Source organism: Hippocampus guttulatus, chromosome 7, assembly GCF_054856545.1.
Source record: "Hippocampus guttulatus isolate MCC_2025c chromosome 7, RoL_Hgut_1.0, whole genome shotgun sequence".
NCBI classification, from domain to species: Eukaryota; Metazoa; Chordata; class Actinopteri; order Syngnathiformes; family Syngnathidae; genus Hippocampus; species Hippocampus guttulatus.
Window position 1 is genome coordinate 23,615,376 of NC_141267.1, and position 22,598 is coordinate 23,637,973.

The 22,598-nt window shown below is 56.6% G+C and overlaps 2 protein-coding genes across 3 annotated transcripts; both read right to left on the reverse strand.

Annotated features, from left to right (window-relative positions):
• Positions 1-1,331: 1,331 nt before the first annotated feature.
• mafaa (MAF bZIP transcription factor Aa) lies at positions 1,332-3,209 on the reverse strand. Its single transcript, XM_086115666.1, has one exon. It carries the CDS (start codon positions 2,863-2,865, stop codon positions 1,903-1,905), a length of 963 nt encoding a protein of 320 aa, XP_085971792.1. The 5' UTR covers positions 2,866-3,209; the 3' UTR covers positions 1,332-1,902.
• A 4,906-nt stretch (positions 3,210-8,115) lies between these two features.
• Positions 8,116-22,345, reverse strand: zc3h3 (zinc finger CCCH-type containing 3). 2 transcript variants are annotated; one of them, XM_086115983.1, is made up of 12 exons: positions 22,267-22,345; positions 19,655-20,981; positions 19,052-19,212; positions 13,549-13,699; positions 13,218-13,381; positions 12,884-12,956; positions 12,439-12,591; positions 12,160-12,229; positions 10,906-11,037; positions 9,164-9,300; positions 8,934-9,091; positions 8,116-8,781 (listed from the first exon to the last, which is right to left on the reverse strand). In XM_086115983.1, the coding sequence occupies exons 1-12, from the start codon at positions 22,310-22,312 to the stop codon at positions 8,699-8,701; spliced, it is 2,655 nt and encodes an 884-aa protein (XP_085972109.1). In that variant the 5' UTR covers positions 22,313-22,345; the 3' UTR covers positions 8,116-8,698. The 2 variants fall into 2 exon arrangements, 1 of the variants encoding a protein (XP_085972109.1); XR_015101410.1 differs by lacking the exons at positions 8,116-8,781; positions 8,934-9,091 and having other exon boundaries at positions 12,439-12,800.
• Positions 22,346-22,598: the final 253 nt, after the last annotated feature.

Below are 22,598 nucleotides of genomic sequence, written 5' to 3' on the forward strand. Positions count from 1 at the left end.
CTCCAATATTCGCCGACGCTTCTTCTTTCTTCGTCCACATTCGGTAGCGTCAAAAGTCGCGCGAGGAGCGACCGCGGAGGGCTCGCCGCGCGCCACCCGCGCCACGCACGCGGTGGACGAGGGAGCGTCCGAGCCGGGCCGAGCCTCAGCGGAAAAGTCGGCCGTTTTCGTGGCATTGAGAAGCGCGCGGCGGCCCAACTCATTTGGGGGGAACAAAAACCAATGAAATTTCGTAGCTGAAGCGCATCACAAGCGGACAAGGTGCGATCGGTCAGCACGCGCGTCTTGTCAAGAAAGAGGCCCGCGGCAGCAGCCTGCCGGCAAGGATGGGACACGGCTTTTTATTCAACTTTAGCAAAACAAGATTCTCCACAACCTTCCACCTTGCGGCCTTTTTGCGGACAGTCGGACACCTCGAGCCAATAAATATCGAAACTATTTACAGATATACATTAGCAGCACTGCGCGGAACCCCCTCGGCTTTCCCCATCGATCGATAATATTGATGAGGCTCGAGTCGGGAACGGGGATGGGTTTTTTTTTTTATTTTTTTTTTGAAATTTTAGAAGAAGACTGATGACTGATGAAAAAACAGCGACCGAAAAGTTCGGGCCAAGAGGAAGCGGGTTGCTGGCCGCGGGTACATAAAAAAAAAAAAAAAAACCTCAATAAATCCATCGGAGGAACGCGAATGGCCTGAACTGCGTCTTCTTTTCGAAGGTGACGTTTGAAAGGAGCTGGCACGCGCCAACTTCGTTTCTTGTCAACTCCACAATTTGCCGAATAAAGAAAGGTGGAATTAAGAGTCTACTCGACGCATCGCCCGATTATCAGACGTGCCGTTTTGTTCATGAAATAAATCCGGTGCACCTTTTTTTTTCCATTACGAAAAAAAAACAATAAGGTGAAAGAAAAGAATGATTCGAACGGTCGTCAGTTGGCGTCTGGACTTTTCGCAGCCATTCCGTCAGCAAAACAAGGACGTCACCTTCTGACATTAAAATCGATTTTTTTTCCACCCTAGAAAACGTGAGCTTCGTTGACAATTAAAACGGCCTTTTCAAGGATCCAAGGATCTAGAAAACAAGAGCTTGGTTAAAAAAAAAAAAATGCAAGCATCGTTGTCAGTGCCGCGGAGGCCGCCAAAGGCGGAGGGCGCCTCGGCGGGTTTGTTTGGTTTTCTTTTGTTTGACAGTCCACACCCGAGAGACGATTTGCATGCTGTGACCGCGACGAACATTTGTTATTAAGACGCGGCTGAAACATCCAAGCAACGAACGCGATTTTGTTTTCTTCTTTTTCTTAATTAAAAACAAAACAAAACACAAAGGTCGCTGGGGGAGCACGTCAAATAAACATTTTATGTACACTTGGAAATAAATAGTCTCCGCTCCGGCTCGGCAAATGTCTTTAGAAAAAAAACGGATCGAGACTCGCCGCGAAATAAAAACGCATCCGCGTTTGTTTTTTGTCTCCGCAAGGAGCGGATTGTGCGGCGGGCGCTTGAGTCGCGGCGGGAGGGAAGGAGGAAGCTGCATGCTGAGCGCACGCGAGGGCACCGGGACCGGACCATACATGTCCTGCATGCTGGCGAACGGAGAGACGAGGAGCGCTGTCCAAATGTCCCCTCGGGGTTGGCTTGTTTTTTTTTTTGTTTTGTTTTGTTTCCATTCTTGGGCCGCTTCAGTCCGAGCGACGCGTTGACAAGCTTCGCGTCGAAGAAGCTGCCGAATGTCACTTAAGACTTGTCGAGCAGGTTGGAAGGCGACGGCCGGCGCGTGCCCGCGTCGCCTGATAGGACCCTCAAAAAAAAAGAAAAAAAAAAGTTTTAAGACTAAAAAGGCTTCCGGACGACGACGAAGGGGAGCGGGCGCCGCGCCGCCGCGCCCCCGCGCCAGCCCATCAGATGAAGAAGTCGGCCCGCTTGCCGGCGGGATCTCTGGAGCCGGGGGGTCCGGCGGCGGGGCCGTAGGTCCGGCCGGCCAGCTTCTCGTACTTGTCCTTGTACAGGTCCCTCTCCTTGGCCAGGCGCGCCACGTCCTGCTTGAGCTGCTCCACCTGGTTCTGCAGCGTGCACTTCTCCGTCTCCAGCATGTGCCTCTGCTGCACGCGCTTGAAGCGGCACGACTGCGCGTAGCCGCGGTTCTTCAGGGTGCGCCTCTTCTGCTTGAGGCGGATCACCTCCTCCTTGCTGAAGCCGCGCAGCTGCCGGTTGAGCTCGCGCACGGTCATGCTGACCAGCTGCTCGTCGGAGAAGCGCTCCTCCAGGCGCGCGTGGTGGTGGTGGTGGTGGTGGCCGCCCTGGTGGTGGTGGTGGTGGTGGTGGTGGGCGGCGGCCGAGGCCGCCGACAGGTCCTCGCCGGCGTACTGCTGGCCGCGGAAGCCCTCGTAGGCCTGGTGGTGGTGGTGGTGGTGGTGGTGCGCGTTGCCGATCAGGGCCTCCACCGCGTCCTCCGGGGTCAGATTGAGCGCCTCGGGGTTGATGTGGTGCTGGTAGCTGGGGATCCAGTACAGCTCCTCCAGCTGCGGCTTGGCCGCGTTGCTGTGCTGACCGTTGCCGCCGCCGCCGGTGCCGCCGGTGCCGGCCGCCCCCCCGCCGCCGCCGCCGCCGCCGCCGCCGGGCAGGCTCTGGTTGGCCTGCGCGCCGGGACTCGGGGTGCAGAAGCTGGGCGAGGAAGGCACCGAGGAGCACGGCGTGCTGATGGGGGTGGACGAGAGCGAGCCCGACGGCAGGCGGTGGCAGTAGCGCTCGGCTTCCGGGGGCTCCTTCTTCACCTCGAACTTCATCAGGTCAAAGTCGTTGACGTAGTCGATGGCCAGCGGGCTGGCGGGCAGCTCTGCGCTCATGGCGAGCTCGGCGGCCATGTCAGTCCATGCGACGGCGCTCGCCCTCCCGGCCGAAGCGACGCTGGGCGGCGGCCCTTTCGGAAGCAGATTGTCGCGAGAAATCGACGCCGGCCGGCCGGCCGCGCGCGCTCGCTCGCTCGCCGTGCGCCCGACCGCCCCCGCGAGGGCCGCCGACGGGCTTATTCCTCGGGCCGGCGTCTATTTATAGCGGCCTCGCTATACGTCCGCGTGTAAATCAACTTGTCCACCTGCCAGCTCGCGTCCGCTCCCCCTTCTTGTTGACAACTCGCGCCGGGTCAAATGCGCACGCCTGAGCCCGCCTCCCCCCCCACACCCCCGCCCCACCGCTGGCCGAAACTTGAAGCCGATTTGGAAACGGCAACCCGCCTTGTCCTTGCCTCACCTCGGCCCGCTCCTCGCACTCCTTGGCTCGATATCCAAACCGCCGCAAAAGTACCGCTCGGCGCGGCTCGGACTCGGAAACTTTCCGACGGTCAAAGCGCCGCCCGCCAAAAAGCGCGAGTCCCACCGCGCTCCGAGTCCGGCTTCAATCGGATGTTCGGAGGACGGGACGGCGGAGTCTCGCGTCCCGTCTTGAGCTCAGCCCGGACGAGGGCGTTCCACTTGCGGCCCTCCCTCGGTCCCGCTGACGAAACGTCAGCGATTCCGTGCGCGTGATTCGACGGCGCCGGCGCGCGGTGACACACTGAGGCGCGGAAAGGCGACGTGCACTTATAAAGGCGGCGCCGGACTTGCGGGCGGGCCAATGGGAGGGAAGCGCGCACGTTCCCTCGCGCCGGCCTATGGCGAAGCGCCGACCCCGGCCGAGAGCAGCCGAAAAGAGCCGAGCGCGTGGCCGAGCCAACCCCCCGGGAACGGGGGCGGGGGGCGGGGAACAGGTGCGGGCTGCGGCAACCCAATCCCCCCCCCCCCCCCCCCACCCCTCCAGCGAGCGAGCGAGCAGGCCAAGAGCTGCAAAAATGATTCCTTGGAAGCGAGAAACCCTTTCAAAGTGCAAGCGCACAGAGCACCCCCAATGAAAAAAGGGCCGATAATCTTCATCTTGGAGTCACTCGGACATTCGCGGTTCACCTTTGACTTGTCCGGTGACAATCGTTGCGGCGCTTTCTTCCAGTCAGCGCAATCGCCGCGACAACCGAGAATGTCGGACGGACGACTCGACCGCCGGCAGCCTGATCGTCGATTGCAAGAGAGGGAACGGGAAAGGTGTTTTTAATCCCTCTAATGGACATTTTGGAGGGTGCGTCCGGTTGGCAGCGGCTCGGCGTCGACCCCGATTCATTTCAAAGCCACAAAATGGCAAATGTGGGGAGAACAGCCGGAAACAAAAGAGTCAAACGCAAAGAGTTCATCGAAGGCGGAGACGATCAAGCGGCTCCCGTTTATGAGCTCGGCGACCGCGACCGGCCGATTGGCCGCCTCGTGAGCCCTCGCCCCCGAGGATCGCCGCGCGGGAGACCCGCGGCCGATCTATCAATCGCGGATCGATCCGAGGGCGCGCTCCCCTCGGCCAAAAATCGATTCGCATTTCCGCGAGTCGGTGATGAAGCCGCGCGGCTTAAGTGGAGATTGGATGGTCCCGCCGCTGGTGGTCGACAAGGTTTGCCCTGGCAATTAAGCACAAATTGCATCTGCGAGGATCGACGGGTCGTTAAGCCCCGCCGCGCGCGGCTCCGGCCCGGACGCCGCATCTGGGGGGGGGGGGGGAGACGGGTCGATACCGGTGATAAGCACCGGGGGAGCATCCCTTTCGGACCCCTTTTGTCTTTTCCGCAGCACCCCCCCAGCCTGTGCCGAGGCGCGAAACGCGCAGCTGCGGAAGGCGTCCCGCACTCCAGGGGGCGCCAAAAACGGCCGTAAACTCTCCTTCAATACAAGGGCGCTCGACACCGAGGCGCCAACGCCAACGGGGACCAAGAGCGGCGAGGCCGCTTCATCGGCGCTCCGCCCGCCTTCCCGCGTCAAAGGAACTCTTGACTGGCCACCTTGGAAAGCAAAACCATTCCGAGGAGTGAGCGACAACATCTGACGCAATTTCATTTCGACCGGACAGAGACTTGGTATTCAAAAGGCCAAAGAAAATGGTGGCTCCCTGAAGGAATAAAATCTTGCCCGGTGGAGTGAATCTCTTTCAGGCGGGGAAGCTGCGGAGGTTTCCCCTAACTCACCACCTCGCCCGACACGGGAAGAGCTAACGGCGTTGCACTTTGTCCTTGCGATTGCGGGAAAGGCGTCTTCTTTTGGAAGCGAGGACCAACGGTGACAGTGGGGCCGAATCAAGGCGCCGTCGGCAATCGAGACGGGTGCCCGCGAGTCAAACGTGCGCCGATGCGCGGCGGCCACCGAGCTGCCTTAGCCCAAAGGTGCGCCTCCTCCCTTCGTGCTGGCAAAATCTGCTGCGGAGGAGGAAATGAAAGGCAATCATACAGAGGTATTTAGAGTTCTTCTCTGAAATAAGCCGCGGGCGGCTTCCTGCGATTGCCCGGCGAAGCGGTCGGCATTGAAAAGGGCCCCCTTAAGAAGCTCGGCCGCGGCCCCTTCATTGTTGCGAGCGCAAGGCGAGCGGACTTTTTTTGGGAGCGTCAGGCCTTTCATTGTGCCCGCTCGCTTAAGTCGACTCGGCTGCCCGAGCGCTTCTGACGCTCGAAGCGAAGTGCGCCTCAGCGGGGCGAAGGGGGGCCTGGCGTGGGGCTTTTGGCAGGCCAGGCGGCGGGGGGGGGGGGGGGGGCTCGCGCCCCTGAGCAAAAGGGTCGGCTGAGGAATGCTGCAAGCGATCCAGACTGGGAGCGGGAATCGACACCGCGCACCGCTTGCTCAAATGTGTGCGTGGCCTCCAACAAAAGCAAAACCCAAACGGTGGCAAATCCTCAATTTCGGGACTTTTTCATCATTTCAAAATACACTCATCAGTAGGACCCTGCAGCACATATACTTGAAAGATATCAAACTCTGATGTTTTATATACAGTATATAGAAACATATATGAGAGAGAGAGAGAGAGGTCTATATATGTATTATTTTTTCTCACACCCACACGACAAAGCCTCACACTTGACCTTTCCAATCTCGTCTCTCCGGGTCTGCATGAACTGATGATATTTCTCTTTTGTGTCTTCCCTCCACCTTGCACCCCCCCCCCAAAAAAAATGACAGAGTATTGATCTTAATTACAATTTGCCAAGCTCAGCAGCTCCTATCGCAGCTTTGAGACAAGAGGCAGCAAGGCATCCGTCTAAGGCGCTTGCGTCTTTCGCACGGGAGAGGAGCGGAAGAGGCGAGCAGGAGGAGCAAGCGGAGGGAGAATAAAAATGTTGAGAAGACAAGAATGATGCGTGCCTGTTGGGAGGCTTTACTGCGACGACCGACGCGCGTCAGCCGCTCGGTCGTCCGTCACTGTCGTCCGTCACTGTCGTATGTCACTGTCGTCCGTCACTGCCTGCCGTCGCCCCATCCGACGAAGAAACGAGAAAATGTCGCGGCCGAGAGGGAAAACCACGTCGGCTTCGAGCGGGCACGCGTAGCGACTCAACAGCGCACCGGTGTGGCGTGACCGACCCACGCTGAATCCTTGATTTCAAACTTCACCCGCTTCTGATCCCGCGTACGCACATGAGAGTGGACAAGATTGGGTTCCCGTCGGATACAACTGGAGAGCAAGCCGTCGTTGTCCTTCAAGGGCTCGCGGCCGAGCCCTCGAAGACGCTCCAACGGCGCCGACGCAAGAGCGGCGAGGGCGCAAAACCAGCGCCTTCCAGTCAACGAAGGCCGCGGCCAAACACCCCGAGCGCAGTCCACACTTGGCTTTGCGCGAGGCCCGAGCCACATTGAATGACAACCCAAAAAAATGCTGGAAAAGCTCCAATTAAAGAGGAGAAAATCAGCAAAGCTCTCGCAAACGGCCGCCCCCCCCTTTTCTGTACGCAAAGATGAAAAGCCCACTTTGACATGTCAAGAAACGCGGCCAGGAAGTTGCGCGCAAGGCAACCCACGACGTTGCAAAGGCGTCCACCGGGCCGGCGCGCGCGCCACCTTCAAGCGACGGCAACCGCTCACAACGAGGAGGAGCCAAACGTCGGCTCGCTTCCCTTCATTTTTTTGTCGTCGCAACCGCGGAACGGGACAACTCCGCTTTCAGAACCCGCACGGCCAGCGCCAAGGGAGCCATTGCGTTTTCATCCGCGCTACCGGGGGACCGGCGGGGGGCATCTTGTTTTTTTAAATGGAGCCATGCGTACACGAGAGCATCTTCAGACATTTGAACTTTACAAACATGCATAGAAAACATCCATTGCTCAAGTGCACAAAATAAGCACATTCTGCGCGACACCTCAAAGATGGCAAGCGAACATGAAGGCATTCTGTGCATATTAAAAAACAAAAACAAAACATCACCAGATTTGAATATCAGACGCTCTTCCCGCATGTCAATTCCAATGCGCCAATGAACAGGCTGCGGCTGGCTTACCTTTGGGCCGGTCCACTTGGTCCTGGATGCGCCCACTTCCCCTCTGCTTTTCCAATGAAGCCATCATAAATACGCCTTCCAAACTCTCCAAAGGTTTGAGAATATGCACGTTTTTTTGAGGGGGGGGGGGGGCGCGCATCTTCAAACTGCCCGCGCACTTCAACCGAACCTGTCAAACGAGAACTTTCGAGCCCGGTGTCGTGGCGGACATGACGCGCTCTTCTTCACCATCGCAGCCTCGGCCTTGGAGGCGCCGGTGGGCAGTGCCCGCCGCCGCGTGGTCAGCACCGGTATTGCACGGGTCAATGGCGCAGCAACACGAAACGAGCTTTGTCTCGAGAAACGAATCGAGGACGGCGTCCGAGAGCGGGGCCGCCCGTTCCGCGTCCTTCCAAATCATCCGGCCTGGACCCGGCCCGCTCCTCTCCTCCTCCTCCGAAGGTTTTCGATGGGGTCCAGGTCTGGGGGCTGAGATGGCCACGGGGAGGAGCTTGAGCTCGTCTCCCATTTTCAGTAGGCCGGTGTGCTTCCGCGGCAATCAAAATTCGTTTCACGGCTTTTCACACATAGTAACGGCGGGTGCCGAGAACTATGGAGGCACTTTCATCTGGATTATTCGGATCGTTTTTGATTGTTGGGACCACAAAAATAAATCAATGCTTGACTTTTGTTTGTTATTTGTGGGCGTGTTTGTGATGGAGTAACACTTCAAGTTCTTTCAGAGAGTCCGTCTGTGTACATGAAGCAAAACAAAAAAAATTCTGCGCAAAATGGTCCACCCAATTGTTAAAATCGCAAGGAACATTTATTTACAAGACAAAATTCACACCAGTTAAATCATTTGAACACGTCTCAAAATACAGCAAGCCAAAACAATTAAAATCAATACGATAAAAGCATAACGGAGACACGAGAACACAGCTCAGTACAAGACGTTGCGAATGAGCGACGTTTTTTTTTTCCCCCCTTCCGGTAGAAACGGAAAATCTGGAATTCAACTTCCTGGAATGCAGACATTTGACGGCGACGACGACGACGACAAGACAACCGAGTCACTTGACGCTCGCTCACGTTTCTCATCTCAAGGCGGGAAAGGAAGCGAGACGCCGCAGTGCCGTTGTCCGCCTTCCGGATGGAGAAGCTCCCATCCAAGTCCGGCGGCCTTGAACAACATACGACCGAGCACGTTTGTCCCTCGTTCAAAAAGACCTCGGAAAATGCGACCTTTTAGTCCGCGAGCGTCTTGAAAATGTCCACAAGCCGAAGGGGTCAAAGCGGCCGGTGGGAAAAAGTCAGTCAAATATGTCCAAGGGAGACTCCGGGGGCCCCAATGCGCCTCGTTCGTCATAATTCGTCAAAATGATGCTATACCGATGACATCTTTTTCTCGCCCGGCGCCGCTCGTCTTTGCGGTTCTTCTAAGCGAGGCTTAATCTGCAGTTTTTTCTCTGCGGAAGGAAGCAAAGGACGGGCATCGGTGGAAGATGAAGAGTATTTTGCAGAAAGTCACTTCCGATGTGGGAAAATCCAGCGCCACGCCAGTTGACGACAAGGAAGTACGGCGTCCGACACTTGTACCGCTCGATTTACGGACGGGTACCTTTGCTCGGTGCGTTCTCGACTGGCCCTGGTTCCGGCGCATCCGCCTCTTCCGGAGAGCTGCAGAGGGAGATGAAGGACGGCAGCGCCAGAGAGCTTGCGGCGGGTGCATCCGGCGCGTCCCGAGAGCCTCGCGCGAGGACCGCCGACGGGCGGGGCCTGGCCAAAACAAACCCGCCCACATTAGCGTTTGCGCTTTTCCTCGCCCGAGCGAGCGCGTCCGCGGCCGACCTCTCGGGGCGTTGAGGGTCGGGGGCGCTCGCGCCGCGTTTGGCACGTTGGCGGTGCTGCAACTTGCAGCGAGCTCCGTGAGGGCAGGAACCCGTCTCGGAGAAGTCCGGACACACCAGAGTGTGTTTCTTCTTACACTGGTGGGGCGACAAACGCACAGTTACGTGCCGCCTCTTCCTCACGTCGGCAAAATCTTTCAGGAGTTGAGCATTTTGGACACTTTTTTCCCTCGCGCGTTGAGCAAGCGATGACCGCGAGCTGCGCAAAGCGTGCGCGAGACCGTAAATCGGATGCTTGGTTCTCTGCGAGATCTGATCCCTCCCACCTGTCGGCGAAGCTAATTTTATTCCCTCGGCGGAGCCGGCTCCCGGCGGAGCGTTCCCGCGTACGGAGCGGCGAGGCGCGCGGGCCCCGCCAGCGGAATAGCCCCGAAATAGAGCCAAGAGAATGTTGACGCGAGTGCGAGCGGAGGCGAGAAGGCTCCCCCCAGATTGATTTTCCAGGAAGGCGCAGGACAGGAGTCTTGCTCCTCTCACCCCCGAACCCAAGCGAGGCGGCGCCATCCCTTCCCGCGGCGCCCTCGGGCGTCGACGCCGCAAGTCGTGACGAATCACGTGAACGTTCAAGCCGGATGACGTTGCGAGTACCCGGCCGGCGCTCCTTTCTTGTTTTGGGGCCGAGCCTTTGAAACCGAAGAAAGTCGACGTGACCTTTCATTCGTGAGTTGCTCGACCTCCATTTCCGTAAAAATGGAGAGACAAAGTCCACGTGCAAATGAAGGGCGACGCGATGCGAGGAGCCGCTCGAAGCCCTCCGCCGCCGGCGCCCCCGTGTTCCCCTTTGTTTCGTCCCCCCCATCCCCGGTCATTGGCCTATCCTCGCCAAATCGCCCCCACCCCCCATTTTGGCGCAAAATTGAGAGTGAATGTTTGAATCGGCAGTTTTTGAGGAATCCCCGAAATGCATTTCCATCAATCATCGGCGGATTTTCTCCATTGGCGGGCCAGCCTGCCCCCCCCCCCCCCGCTAACACGTCACACAGCAGGAGGGGACGTGCGGCAGCCGAGCGGGGGATGGGCACGTGCGTCAAGGCCCGTCGACTGGGATGAGGGCTTGAAATCGATGCGGCTCCCTCCCGGAAGACCGGCTTGCGGCGAGCGTGCATTGTGAACGCCTCGTCGCGCAATCTCCTTGTCGCCAATTTTCAGATCGGATGGAATTGGAGGGACTTAACATGGTTGGCCTCAAAGGTCTGTCACAAAAACGGCGGCCATGGGGAAAAAAAAACAACGTAATTTGTCCATCCGACCCCGCCTCCGTTTTCAAATCGGGTCGCCTCTCCCGGCCGTCTTCGGGCAGTTGGCCACCCTGAAGCGGTCGCGCGACAAGCATCGGCGCTCACGCCATTTTTTTTAGAGCGTTCCGTTCACCTGCCGTACACGTTTTGGGAATGTGGGAGGAAAGCGCAGTACCCGCAGAAAAGCCACGCAGGCACGGGGAGAAGATAAAAAAAACCCGCGCGGGAAGGCCAGAGCACCCCGCACCTCCGCGCCGCCAGGCGGACGCGCCAACCGGTCGAGCGCCGTGCCGCCTAAACATATTTAGTTCAAGTCTGGTTTGTTGGTGTTCCGCGTATGCCGTTTGCTGCTTTGGTTTTTGATTTTATCCGCTCGGAGGACATCAATAGACTTAAAGTCGATGGTATTGAACAAAAAAGGAAAAGATCAGGTCTCGGCATTTACCTTTTCTCCTTCGGGGCAGTAGCCTTTGACAAAGTCTTCACAAACTTTGGCTTTATGGGAAACGTAGACGTGACTGTAAGGACAGTCGGCGTTGTTGCAGATTCCCTTCAGGAAGTAGGAGCAAACCGGCATCTACGGGCGGCAAAGCAAAGAGACGCGCTCAACAGTCTTTCTTTTGTTTTCCTTCCTCATTCACTTGTCTTCGGACGTCGGGGTGACGACTTAAGTTTAAAAACGTCAGCGGGAAAGAAGAGACGGAGAGTAATGGCAAAAGAATGAGGTGGCGAGGATTGACGTGACAAGCGATTACACGAGCTTGTCAACAGGTGGCCGCCTCGGAGCCGCGCAACTGTCAAGCGCGGCTCGGATCGGCCGCTCCTCGGCCATGCCGGGCAGTTCGGCGACCTTAATTGCAGTTGGGAGCGGGTGATGCGAGTCAACGCGCGTCTTGACGGCACGCGGGGGGGTGAGCCCGGCGGAGGTTCGCCTAAAAATATCTTTGGGGGGCGGCGCTCGGGGGTGCCGAGCGCGGGCGGGAACGGCAACGGATCGCTCATTAACCGCGCCAGAAACAAGTTGATTCTGGAGCAGCTCCACCAGCTCTCGTGCGGCGGCAGGGGCAGGGCGGGGGCGGGGGGCTGCGTCCGCGTGCGAGGGGCCCGATTTGGGGTGACGGGAGCAAGCGGGGCGGCACCGGGGTCCGGGATTCGAGCCGTCCGTCCATCCGTCCGTCCCCCCCCCCTCCCCTGGGGAGGGAGGAAGGAAGGAAGGGGCTCAAGCGGGCAGGTGTGGCCGCGGAGAGAGGCGGCGCTCGCGCAGGCAGCTGGCCTCTCGGCACTTTTGGGGAGCGGCGTGACAACCGACACGGGTGCGAGGCGCGCGTGCCGACGGGGAGGCTGTTGCGGGAATCGTCTGCCTCACGTCCCCCCCCCCCCCCCCCCCCCACCCCCACTCAGCTTTCCTTTTCTGGCTCCTAATCCCCGGAGTCATCCGAGACATTCCACATCCAACGGAACGTCTCGGACGGGCGGGAGGCGGAGACGGAGAGAGGCGATCGCATCGAGCTCACGGGCTCCGGCGGAAAGGCTCTCCTATCGGCTCACACTGCGTCCAGCCGACGACGGACGAACGTGATCCTTGAAAGGCGGAGCCGACGGCGTCGCCGCCGCGTACCTGCCGGAGGCGTAAAAAGCGACGCGCCGCGCTGGCCGACGGCGTCGGAATGGCGCCGGAGCGGCGGCGGCGGCGGCTCACCTTCTCCTTGGCGACCCGATGGGAAAACGGACAAGCGCCGTCTGCTTGTTTGCATGTTCCGCGAAGAAATCTGTACAAGACAAATGCCAAACAGGATGAAGTGACTGGATGCGTATTGCGGAGCGGCCTCCAAAGGGCAACTTTTCACTTGATCAACTTTTCACAAACGTGCAACTTTGTGTTCGTCAAGGGTGACGACGGCACTTTGTCATCTTTTTTGTGAGTTGAAAAAGCTCTTCGGGTCTTTCGTGCGGGTTTTGTCCGACTCGTGCCGCTTACCTTGTGCAAACGGCAACTTTGTCCGGGTCGTGAATGTAGGGACATCCGTCGCCGCGATTGCACTTGCCAAAACGGTTGTAGTACATGCAGTACTGCCTCTGCTTCCTTTGGCGAGCTTGCCTGATGATGGCGAGGCTGCGCTGGACCGCACGGCTGCGTTGGCGCACACACGCACACACACACAAAGCAAAAAGGCTTGATGGCGGGCATCGCGCGTGTGCCAAGGCGGTTGGGGCCCCATGGAGAGGCCCGCCCTTGGACGGACAAAAAGCTCCAATCCGCCTTTGAGAAGGGAGCTGGGACACAACAATGCGGGGGAGGGGGGGGGGGGGGAGGGTGGACTTGGGATGCTGACCCGGCTCCTGGCTCGCAGGGGGGGGGTCAATGGCTGTTGAAAAAACGCTGAGTCCAAAAGAATGAAAAGGCACCCAAAAGATGTGCCTACCTGGCAAAATGACGAGGGCCGGAGGGGTGATTGCTGGCACACGTGACAAAAGAGACTTGGGAAAAGCTTCTTCCTAATTTTGGGGTGGGGTGGGGGCGGTGGAAAGAAAAAAAAAAAGGCCGTTATCGGTCCGGCCGAAGGCAGTCGAGTTATTTTTAGTACAAACGCGAAACGCGATATCCGGCTCGGATCATCAGAAACACCCGCCGCACTCAACTAAATCAATCAATCAATCGATCATCAGAAAAAAATGGATCTTCCATTGGGATGCAAAACCCAAAGAGGGGGCGCTTCGATGGTACGTTGGAATTCGGAAGCGTTCGCGCGAGTCCACCTGTTCGGTTGACGGAGGCGTGGCGGCAGACGGTTCGGGACAAGCGATTGGCCGAGACTTGGTAGAGATGCCCCCGGATCCAACACATGGCCGATTCTTCCCGGGGGCCGGCGGGCGTCGGGTATCGGTTGGGAGACGATCTCTGGCGACTCTGGAGGAAACTTCTGCGGGGGCCAAAAACAACAGCGACAAACTCAAGATGACAAAATGTCAAGACGAACAGAACAGCGCGGTGGGCAAATCCATTTCCGACAACGGGCTGAGCCGCGAAAGAAGGGGTTCCGGGAGGAGCCGAAAAGATGGGCGGCGCCGGTGTTTGAGTGGGCGTTACCTCGCCGACTGGATTTTCTTGGCTCTCCAGGAGAGGGCGTGGCGGCCGGGAAGAGCGTACGCGGCGGGGGGGCCCGCGGGGCTCGCCGGCTTGTCTTGCCATCGGCAAATCCTCGGCGAGGCGGGAGGGCGATGGAAGGAAAAGGCCGGACCTGCGGACGGCAAAGTTGACCTTTATTCCGCTAAGCGAGACGCGACGCGACGCGACAAATGTGAGCAGGCGGCCGCCGAGTTCGTCGTCAGGCGGGCGTCTCAACAAGCCGGAAGGACTTTTGACCAGTCTGCTTTGACTTTGCGGTCATCCAGCCCCCAACGCCTCGCCGGTTGACACAGTTGGCGCCGATGGGAAAAAGATGGCGTCGCGACAAGCTTTTCTCGTCGGAGGTCGGGCGAGAGTCACGGCACTTTAGTCAGAACGCAGCAACAATCCATGAAATGCTGGACAAGAGCAAATTCACGAGATGCTGACAAACATGTTGGATGCGATCGCTCGCACTTGGGCCAACTTTGGCGTCGGCACTCAATTGAGTGTAAAGACAAGTGGGGGGGGGGGGGTAATAAAGGGCTTGATGCATCCTGTGATGAGCTCATTTCCCCCCGGCTCCTTTTCCCAAGTCTCGATTGGCAATTGTAAGGACGGCTGCGATTTTAATTAACCTTTGATATCAAACCGGGTTCATCAGCCACAAAGTTGCAAACAATGAGATGCTGCCCCCCCCCTCCACAACGCTCCGGGCACGTGCGAGGCGGCTCTGGATTGGTGGGTGTGGCTTGCCGGACCAAAACAAGGCACTTCCATTTCCGTGCCATCTAATAGTGGACAAAATCATGGAATGATTTTTTTTTTCTCAAGTGGGACACAAGGCCACGTCGTTCGTCCATGTGTGAACTCGACTCGGGGTTTGCAGAGGAACGTGCCGTCTATGAGGCCGAGCCATTACTGACAGGCCGCGGCGCGGCCCTTTCCATCCCGCGTGACGCTTCCAATCCCCCCGCCCCCCAGCGGCTCCTGCCACACCTGCCAGCAAATTCCAGGCTCCATCCGTCTCAGGCTGCAACTAATGGAGACTAAATCGTATTACGGACGGCGACTGTTGCTCCCGCCGTCCCGTATTCCCGTCCCCCGGGGGTTCGCCTTGCGACTCCCACAGCTCCGGCGCGCTCGCGCAAGACGGCGATGCCGCGCAAACATCAGATTTCACGAGGGCTCCGGCACAATTTAAGAACTTGGCCTAAACCAGAAAAGCTCCCGACGTGATCCGCGTACGTTTGACACGTCGCTTTCTAACGGACTCGCCAAAGTCGGTATGACGGCATCCCGGGGGGGTGGGGGCTTGCGAGATTTGCATTTTTGCACAACTCGCTCTGTCGACTTAGAAGCCCCCCCCCCCCCTCGCAATTTCAAACGCCAAATGTTCATGATGATGTGCTCGCACGGGAAAGGTCGGGGGGGGCACCGTCCCTCCCCGGAACAACGCGACAGCCCGCTGCACGCGCTCGGTCGCCGCGAGCGATGTCGGGCGCCGACGTCATCGCAGAGGGGGGGGGGGGGGACTGGCTTGTGGCGTCGTCACAGTGGAGCCGTACAGCGGTGAGACACAACCTAAGGAAAACATTGCGTTCCTCTGACCTGACCTTGACCCGAGAGCCGATAAAACTCCAGTTTGGGAGTGCGCCGCCGCCGTTTCGTGCGGGTTCGCCGGCGCGAGGTCAAAACTTATGACTGCGCCCGTCAATCAGCAAATCCCATTAGAGGCATCGAGAGGCGCAGCCCCCGGGGGGCTTTGTCCACTTAAGGGCCGCCGCCATTACATGCGTTAGCCGCGTGCGCGGGCTGGAGCGCAAGCTTTTTCCAAGTGCGAAAGGGGCACTCCAAGGTTAAGTGAGGGAATCTCGGGAGGCAAACCGACGGCGACAATTGAGATATCATGTAGAAATCATTTGTTTTCTCCTCCTCAACAAAACTTGCGGACACTCTTCAACACTTCGGTGCGGCAGTGGTGGAAAACGGGATCAAAAAGAGCGGCGGTCAAAAAGATTGCTTCGTTTCAGATATGAAGTGGCCTCACGTGAGATGCGCGCTTTGAATGAAGACAAACGGCCCTCCTTTGTAGCCTCCGCGCGGCGGTGCGGCTCGGATTTCCATCAGGGGTGAGGTCCCGCCGGCGAATGCCAGCGCGGTCTCGCGTTGGTGGCGGTGCTAATGCTTTTCGGGCAGTGAGCGACGGAGCCCGCTCAGCTGCTCAAACGTTTCCCTCAACAGCCGCACACTCGGAGAGACGCGTTCAAGCCCTCGGGGCGGGAGGGACGCGAAAGAAGAATCACGAGAACGGATTTCAAAGTGTGGCAAAGAATGCCGGAATCTGTCATTTGAATATTCGGAACCCGATCAGTCCCGAGAATCCAGTGATGCCACGCTGCCTCGGAATACAGAAAACGGAATGGCTCCTTGCGGCCCAAGTCGGCACGGACGGACGAGAAGGCCTTCAACCTCGCGGCTCGGACGCGAGGCGATCGCGTGACCGAGTGGCGAACGCCGTCGTGCAAAGGGTGCCTCGTCGAACAAAAGACGGCTTTTTGAGAAATATCCCGTTGGGTAGAAAAATATTGGACCGCCACTACGGTCGCCCCCAAAACCGCGTGCGACCGTTTGTGTGTTGGTATTTTGTTGTTTGCAACACGGAGGGACCAGCCGCAATCGGGCTGTTCCGAGAAGATAAAGTGCAAGTACCAGAAGAATATCAACCGTCAAAGTATCGGCAACGCCGAGCCAGGAGCGGAGCGCTGTTAAGCGCAAGCACAATTTGCAAGTGACGACTGGGAAGCTTCCGATTATCCGCAGTGGGGGGACAACTTCTGCGATGTCAGCGACTCATATCAGCTCGTTTGCAGCACCTGGTGGGCATTGGCGGGAGCATACGGCGCCGCATTTGCTGAGGTGAAAGTGAGGGCAAGGAGGCTCAAGCTTGGGGGGGGGGGGGGGGGTGAGAGCATGATGAAGGGGAGCCAAACTCTCTTGTCGGCTGTGGCGCTTATTTGGAAAGTGCAGAGAGCCGGGGGGGGGGGGGTTCTACGCTTCCTTTCGCGATGGTGTCCGAGACCAACGGGTGGGCACCGTGCGCAAGAAGAAATCTCAGACATACAATCACCTTCCTTCTTCGACAAGCCCTTTCGCGATCTGCGCTCAAGCTCAGCGTCCGTTTTATTCACGCCGCCCTTCTTTTGACGCAGCGCTCTCACCCACGGCAGCCCCTTCATTGGTTCTAGCTGCAGCTGCCCGGCCCTAATTGGTCCCTGTGGGCCAAGGATCGGCCGGCGGCAGCTGAGGAAAACACGGCTCGCAACCGGGGAGACCCGGGCATCTGCTCCGAGGCGCACGTTCTTGCAAACGTACTGTAGGGACACAACATGCGGTGAACGCTTCAAGGTCCTTCCAAGTCTTATTAGATCTCGGTTTATGTTCGACCTCACCGGAACGTCAAACACTTATTGCCCTCATTTGACAAGGTTTCAAGGTGCTGCAACTTTTGGAGCAAAGACGGGAAAATATCGGGCTCAAAGTTTGCCAACGACCGGGGTAGGATTTGGAACAAAGGCGACTTGAGAGGCGCCGACGTACCGCAGCGCCTTCTTTCGGTGACTTTCAGATGAATTCGTCCATCGAATCCATTTTCCCAGTGACATTGAAATTCCATTTGTCATCTGAGCAACACGGGCGGCCCGGTAGTCCAGCGGTTAGCACGTCGACTTCACAGTGCAGAGGTACCGGGTTCGATTCCGGCCCCGGCCTCCCTGTGTGGAGTTTGCATGTTCTCGCCGGGCCCGGGTGGGTTTTCTCCGGGTGCTCCGGTTTCCTCCCACATTCCAAAAACATGCGTGGCAGGCTGATCGAACTCTCTAAAATTGTCCCTAGGTGTGAATGTGAGCGCGAATGGTTGTTTGTCTCCGCGTGCCCTGCGATTGGCTGGCAACCGATTCAGGCTGTCCCCCGCCTACTGCCCGAAGACGGCGACCCCAGTGAGGATTAAGCGGTTTGGAAAATGGATGGATGGATGGATCTGAGCAACATCTTAAAGCAAAGAAAATGTCAAGAAATCAACAGATTTGAGACATGAGGACAAAGCAAACTGTAGCGGTGTACAGTATGTGAGCCTGTCGGGGGCGTGGCCTAGCTCAAGCCTAACTTGGCCCCAAATGTTCATCTTTGTGCGTTTGACGTTGCATAAATGCGCCAAAGTGCATCTGCTTTTGTTTCTCTTTCTTCAAGCTCGCAACACAAGAGCAATGCGAGCGCATGCGATTGTTGCCGATAGTCCTTTTTCGGTTATTCAGACGGTGGCTGAATAAAGCCGGTCTCTTTTTCATCATAAGAAATCTAAACGGGTACTTACTTTTGCATCCTTCCTCCCGTGAGCGTACGGCCAGGCATGTGTGAGTGGTCATAAGGTTGCCTTTTTTCTTTCTTTCCTTCTTTTTTTTAATGGGCCCATCTATTGGGCCTCGGCTTCCTATCATTAGTAATTCAATTTGCTCTTTATTAGTCGCCCTTATCAACGGCACAGACAGCAACAGGCAGCTTTCCGCACTCCATCTTCCTCTTGGCTCACCCCGGCGCCACCTTTTCTCTGTCTCGAATTCCCGAATCCCCCATCCTTAATTCCGAACGCACGTTGATCCCACCGCGGGCTAATGAGGTTCCGCCCGCGACAAAAAGTAGGAAGAGTCAATCAAGGGGGAGCGAGCGGGCACAAGACGGAATGAGGGTTGACAGGACGGATCGTGTTGGATTAAAGAATCAGAAAAGAGCGGCGAGAAGACGCGGAGCGATCGGGACAAATAAAGCTTCACCTTAATACCGATTTTATGTCTTCAGACTCCACCGACTGTGGAAAATGATGCCGAGACGGGGCGTGAGGAATTGACCGGCGGATTGGAGGGCCAAGCGGATGGGGGGATGGGACAGTAAAAACAATGATTGCTTTCAATTAGGTTGAGCCTATATTCTCCAGTTCGTTAAAAACAATCCAATTTGCAAAATGATCATTATGCATTAGCTCCTTTTTATCTACCGGAGGGGAGAGCGGTGGCAAGACACGATAGCGGTGCCTCTGCAAATTATCTGCTATCTGCACTTGTTCCCCATCGCCGCCAAAGCAGGCAATCAATTTCCCTCCCTCCTCTCGCCTTTTCCCCGAGGATGTCAGCAACAAAAGCTAACACCTGCTGCCCCCTGCCGGAGAGAGAACGACTCCCTTTTGGTTCTTCGGGGGAGTTTGGTTTTGGAGTTGTCGCTCATTTTAAACATCTGCAATTGTTTGAAGAAAAAGCGCCGGACATCCTGGTTGCGTTCCCAGTGACAAAGCACAAGAAATTCCGACCGACGAGGGCGAGATAACTTCCCGGCCGGGCGGAACCCGTCTGCCTTTCTGGCAGCGCGGCTGAAATCTCGGTGGCCAAAAATGGCCAAGGGCAGATTGACGAATCGCGACGCTTGCGGTACTTACTTGTTCTCGATGAAGTCGGCGAGAGTCGCCTCAACTTGTGTCTCCCAAAGGACACGAGTTCCCTGGCGGGCGTCCTCCTCGCCAGGTTGTGCGCGTGGCCCCGTGTCGAGTGCTTCGCAGCCAATAAGAGGCCTCCCTTCGTTGACCCGTTTCCATTTGGACTTGCACAAGAACAAAGCAGAAACTAAGTGAAATGATCGCAGCCAGTCAACAAATTGCTTTCAAAAGCTGCTCATCCAATTAGAGTTGACAAATTGGACGGAGGCCAAAAGGTTTGGTTTGCTGGCGTGAACGCGATGAGAGAACGGCGAGATCGAAAGCCGGCGGCATTTGCTCCAATTTCTTCCTCCTCCTCCCGCCGAAGAAAAACAGTCCCGATGTAACCCTGCCGCCACCGGCACGCTTTGCCGTCGGTCTCGTGTACGGCGAGTTCCCCATGTCACCGCGGTTGATTATTTTGACCCCTCGCACACTCGCGGTGTATTTATTTATTTGTTGTAATGGCTCGCGCCGGGGAGTTGAATATCAGAGAAAGCCGACATTTGAACGGGGCCGCGTCGACTTCTTCGACCCGTTTGAATCGCCGCTGAATCTGCAACTTACCCGCTGGCCGACCTCCTGATGATTTTCATCCTGCTGCGAAGCTTGAACGAGTTGGGCGACGACTGGACGCAGTATCCCTGTGCTAGGCCGGAGTAAGCGAACCCCTTTTTCGCTCCTCGGTTGTTTTTTTCCGATGCCCAAACAAAGGAAGATCTCCGGAGGGCCGCCGCCGCTTCCCGTCTGGCCCCCGCTAGGGGGCACCCGGGGGCACCGGCCTTCCAGTGGTAGCGACTGGATGACGAACTTGCGGAAGACGTTGCGAATCCCCGTTTAACCTTCGTTGCGGTAAAGGAGCCCGGTTGGAGTTTCTTCAGAGCGTCTCCCTTTTCCGCAGCTCTCTGCTCGCCGGTCAGAGCTTTGGGCGATGATGACTTTCTCAAATTCTTCGCCTGGACCCGAGCAAAGGAGGAAACCCATTTGTACTTGGATGCCCTGGGGCCCGAGATGACCGGACTCGCTTTGCGTGACTTTTTGCCGGGGGTTCTCTTGCCGACCGGGGACGAGAGGGCGCTCGCGCTCGAAGCCGAAGCTTTCGCACCAAGCGGCGAGTCGACTTTCACGTCTCGGTTTGCTTGAGAATCCACGGAGCTCCTCGGTCCGCTTTGGCGACTCTGAGTCCTAACCCAAGTGAACTTGGATTGAGGTTGCCTGCCTGCGGCCTGGCTCGACTGAGACAAAGGAAGGTTTTTGAACTTAGAAGGTGAAGCGTGCGGCGATGAGCCGGTGCCTCGGGCAATCGTTTGTCTGGAGTCCGGCTGTCGGGCGTCAGTGCCGTCGGTCTGACTTTTGACAAAGGGCGGATTCCGCGACTGGGGAATGACAGAACCGGCGGTCGGGGTGCTGGCTTTGGCTGAAGGGTGCCTTTCGGAAGAATCCTCAACAAGCCGTTGATGCCTTGGCCGTCTTTGTACTCCCGGGACCGACTGGGGTGCGGCCGCCGCTTTCTTACAAGTGCCGCTTCTTTCTGTGGCAACGTTTGGAATCGCTGTGGTAAGAGTTTCTCTTCGTCCCTTTTCCTCGTGTGGCGCAATCTTTGACGATGCGGCGCAAGGCTCGGATGTGCCACTTTTTTCACCGGGGATGCCGGGTCGCGGCGCACGGCGAGATGAAACCCGACTGTCCGGATGGCGTTCCGCGCTAGAGCCGGTGGACGCCGGGTTCTTGTTTTTGAGAGAGTAAGTCTTCCTCCAGCTAGCGTGGCTCGGACCAGCGTACGAGCTCGGCGGGTTCATCGCAGAGGCACTGTGGCCCCTCCCTCTGGATGTTGTTGCCAGCTCCGGAAGCCTCGGCGCGTTGCCATGGACACTCTTATGCTGATCGATGAGACCTGAAATTTGGAAAAGAAAAACACATCGACGTGAAAGCAGCTGAAAACGTGAGGAAGACCGTCACTCTTTTCTTTTCGGTAGCGGGTGTGCCGGAGCCCATCCCCGCCGGGTACAACCTGAACCGGGTGCCAGGCAATCGCAGAGTACACATTGAAAAACAACCATTCACGCACACAATCACTCCGAGGAACAATTTAGAGTGTTCCATTAACCTGCCACCCATGTTTTCAGAACATGGGAGGAACCAGAGTACCCGCAGAAAACCTACACAGGCACGGGAAGAACATGCTTGCTCCAAACTGGAAGGCCGGAGCTGAATTGAACCCTGCACCTCTGCACGGTGAGGCGGACGTGCGGACCACCCGCTCACCGTGCCGCCCTAAGCCAAAGTCTTTCAATACAAGACATCTGTATCTATTATAGTGCTTCCAGAACAGCTGCAGCTGTAACAAAGCGCTTTCTTGAACATTTAACATTGAATTGTTTTGTGTTTTTTGTTATTGTAAAGTGTCCTTGGGTGTCTTGAAAGGCGCTTATAAGTAAAATGTATTATTATTATAATTATTAACAAAAATACTAAATAAAAAAATACAACACTGTTGACCAGTGTTACTGAAAAGGCTTTGGACCAAATGTGTGGTTTGAACACTCAGATACTGACCTACAATAATTGTAAGAACCCCTGCGATATTGAACGACAATTCCAGGTGTTGTAAATGCCCCCCCCCCTCCCCCTCCGAGTGCCGTGGGGACAGTATGTTGTTCCAGTGTTCTAGTTAGATCGAGCTTTAACACAGCCAACCTCCTGTGTAGTATGTATGTGTATATGTGTATGTATCGTATGTATTTTCACAACAAAAGTTTTGAAAATACATACGATTCGTTCGCATAGCCTTCAACCGTCAATACCATATACTGTACCACTGTACTGTATGCTTGTTGGCTTGGTTGGAACCGGGGACAGCGAAAAGCAACCGTTTGTCGGGGGTTGTTCTGTCACATTAGAGCTGTAAATCAGCCAGCGATGTGTTCCGGCTGAACATCAGACAATAGTGGCAATGATGGCAGACACACATGGATAGCGCCCAACACATCACCAGCGAACGTTCACGAAATTCGGTCAGGAAAGTCTGAACTGAGCTCAATTGGAGTGCGGGTCGGGTAACGGCAAACGATTATACGAGAATTAAACACAATTGAAAAAAAGGCACGCTAAACAGGAAGGTGAAGCTATTTCACAGACCGACTGTCAAAGATCAACTACATTTCCATAAACGTACGTACTTTGAAGAAGATCAATTTGCCGTTTCAACGATTCACGCTGCTCCATGTTTAGCTCGCTTGTTTCTTCTTCCTGCAATTCCGGTGCTTGCCAACCACATTATTTATGAATCAGCGCCTCCTTCTGTTTCGGAGGATGATTTTTTTTTCTTTTTGAAAGTAAAACGCATTACTTTGATTGTTTCTATTGGCGAATGGTTTTCAAATTCAATAGCTTACAAACAACTAATAATTAATGTCAATCACTGTGGAAGGAATACGTCGTTTTAGAATTTTTGGTTCTAACTCACTTCGAAAAAGAAAAGCTGTGTGTCTCCCCTCTGGGGTTAGAGTTC

Bases quoted from the DNA above. Each gene is read 5' to 3' on its own strand.
- mafaa (XM_086115666.1), bottom strand. From the start codon at position 2,865: ATGGCCGCCGAGCTCGCCATGAGCGCAGAGCTGCCCGCCAGCCCGCTG.
- zc3h3 (XM_086115983.1), bottom strand. From the start codon at position 22,312: ATGGAGCAGCGTGAATCGTTGAAACGGCAAATTGATCTTCTTCAAA. The intron at 11,038-12,159 runs GTGAGCCGCCGC...TGCCGCCCGTAG, and splicing joins ATCGGGTCGCCAAGGAGAAG to ATGCCGGTTTGCTCCTACTT. The intron at 8,782-8,933 runs GTACCCGTCCGT...TTCCTTCCGCAG, and splicing joins CGAGAACGCACCGAGCAAAG to AGAAAAAACTGCAGATTAAG.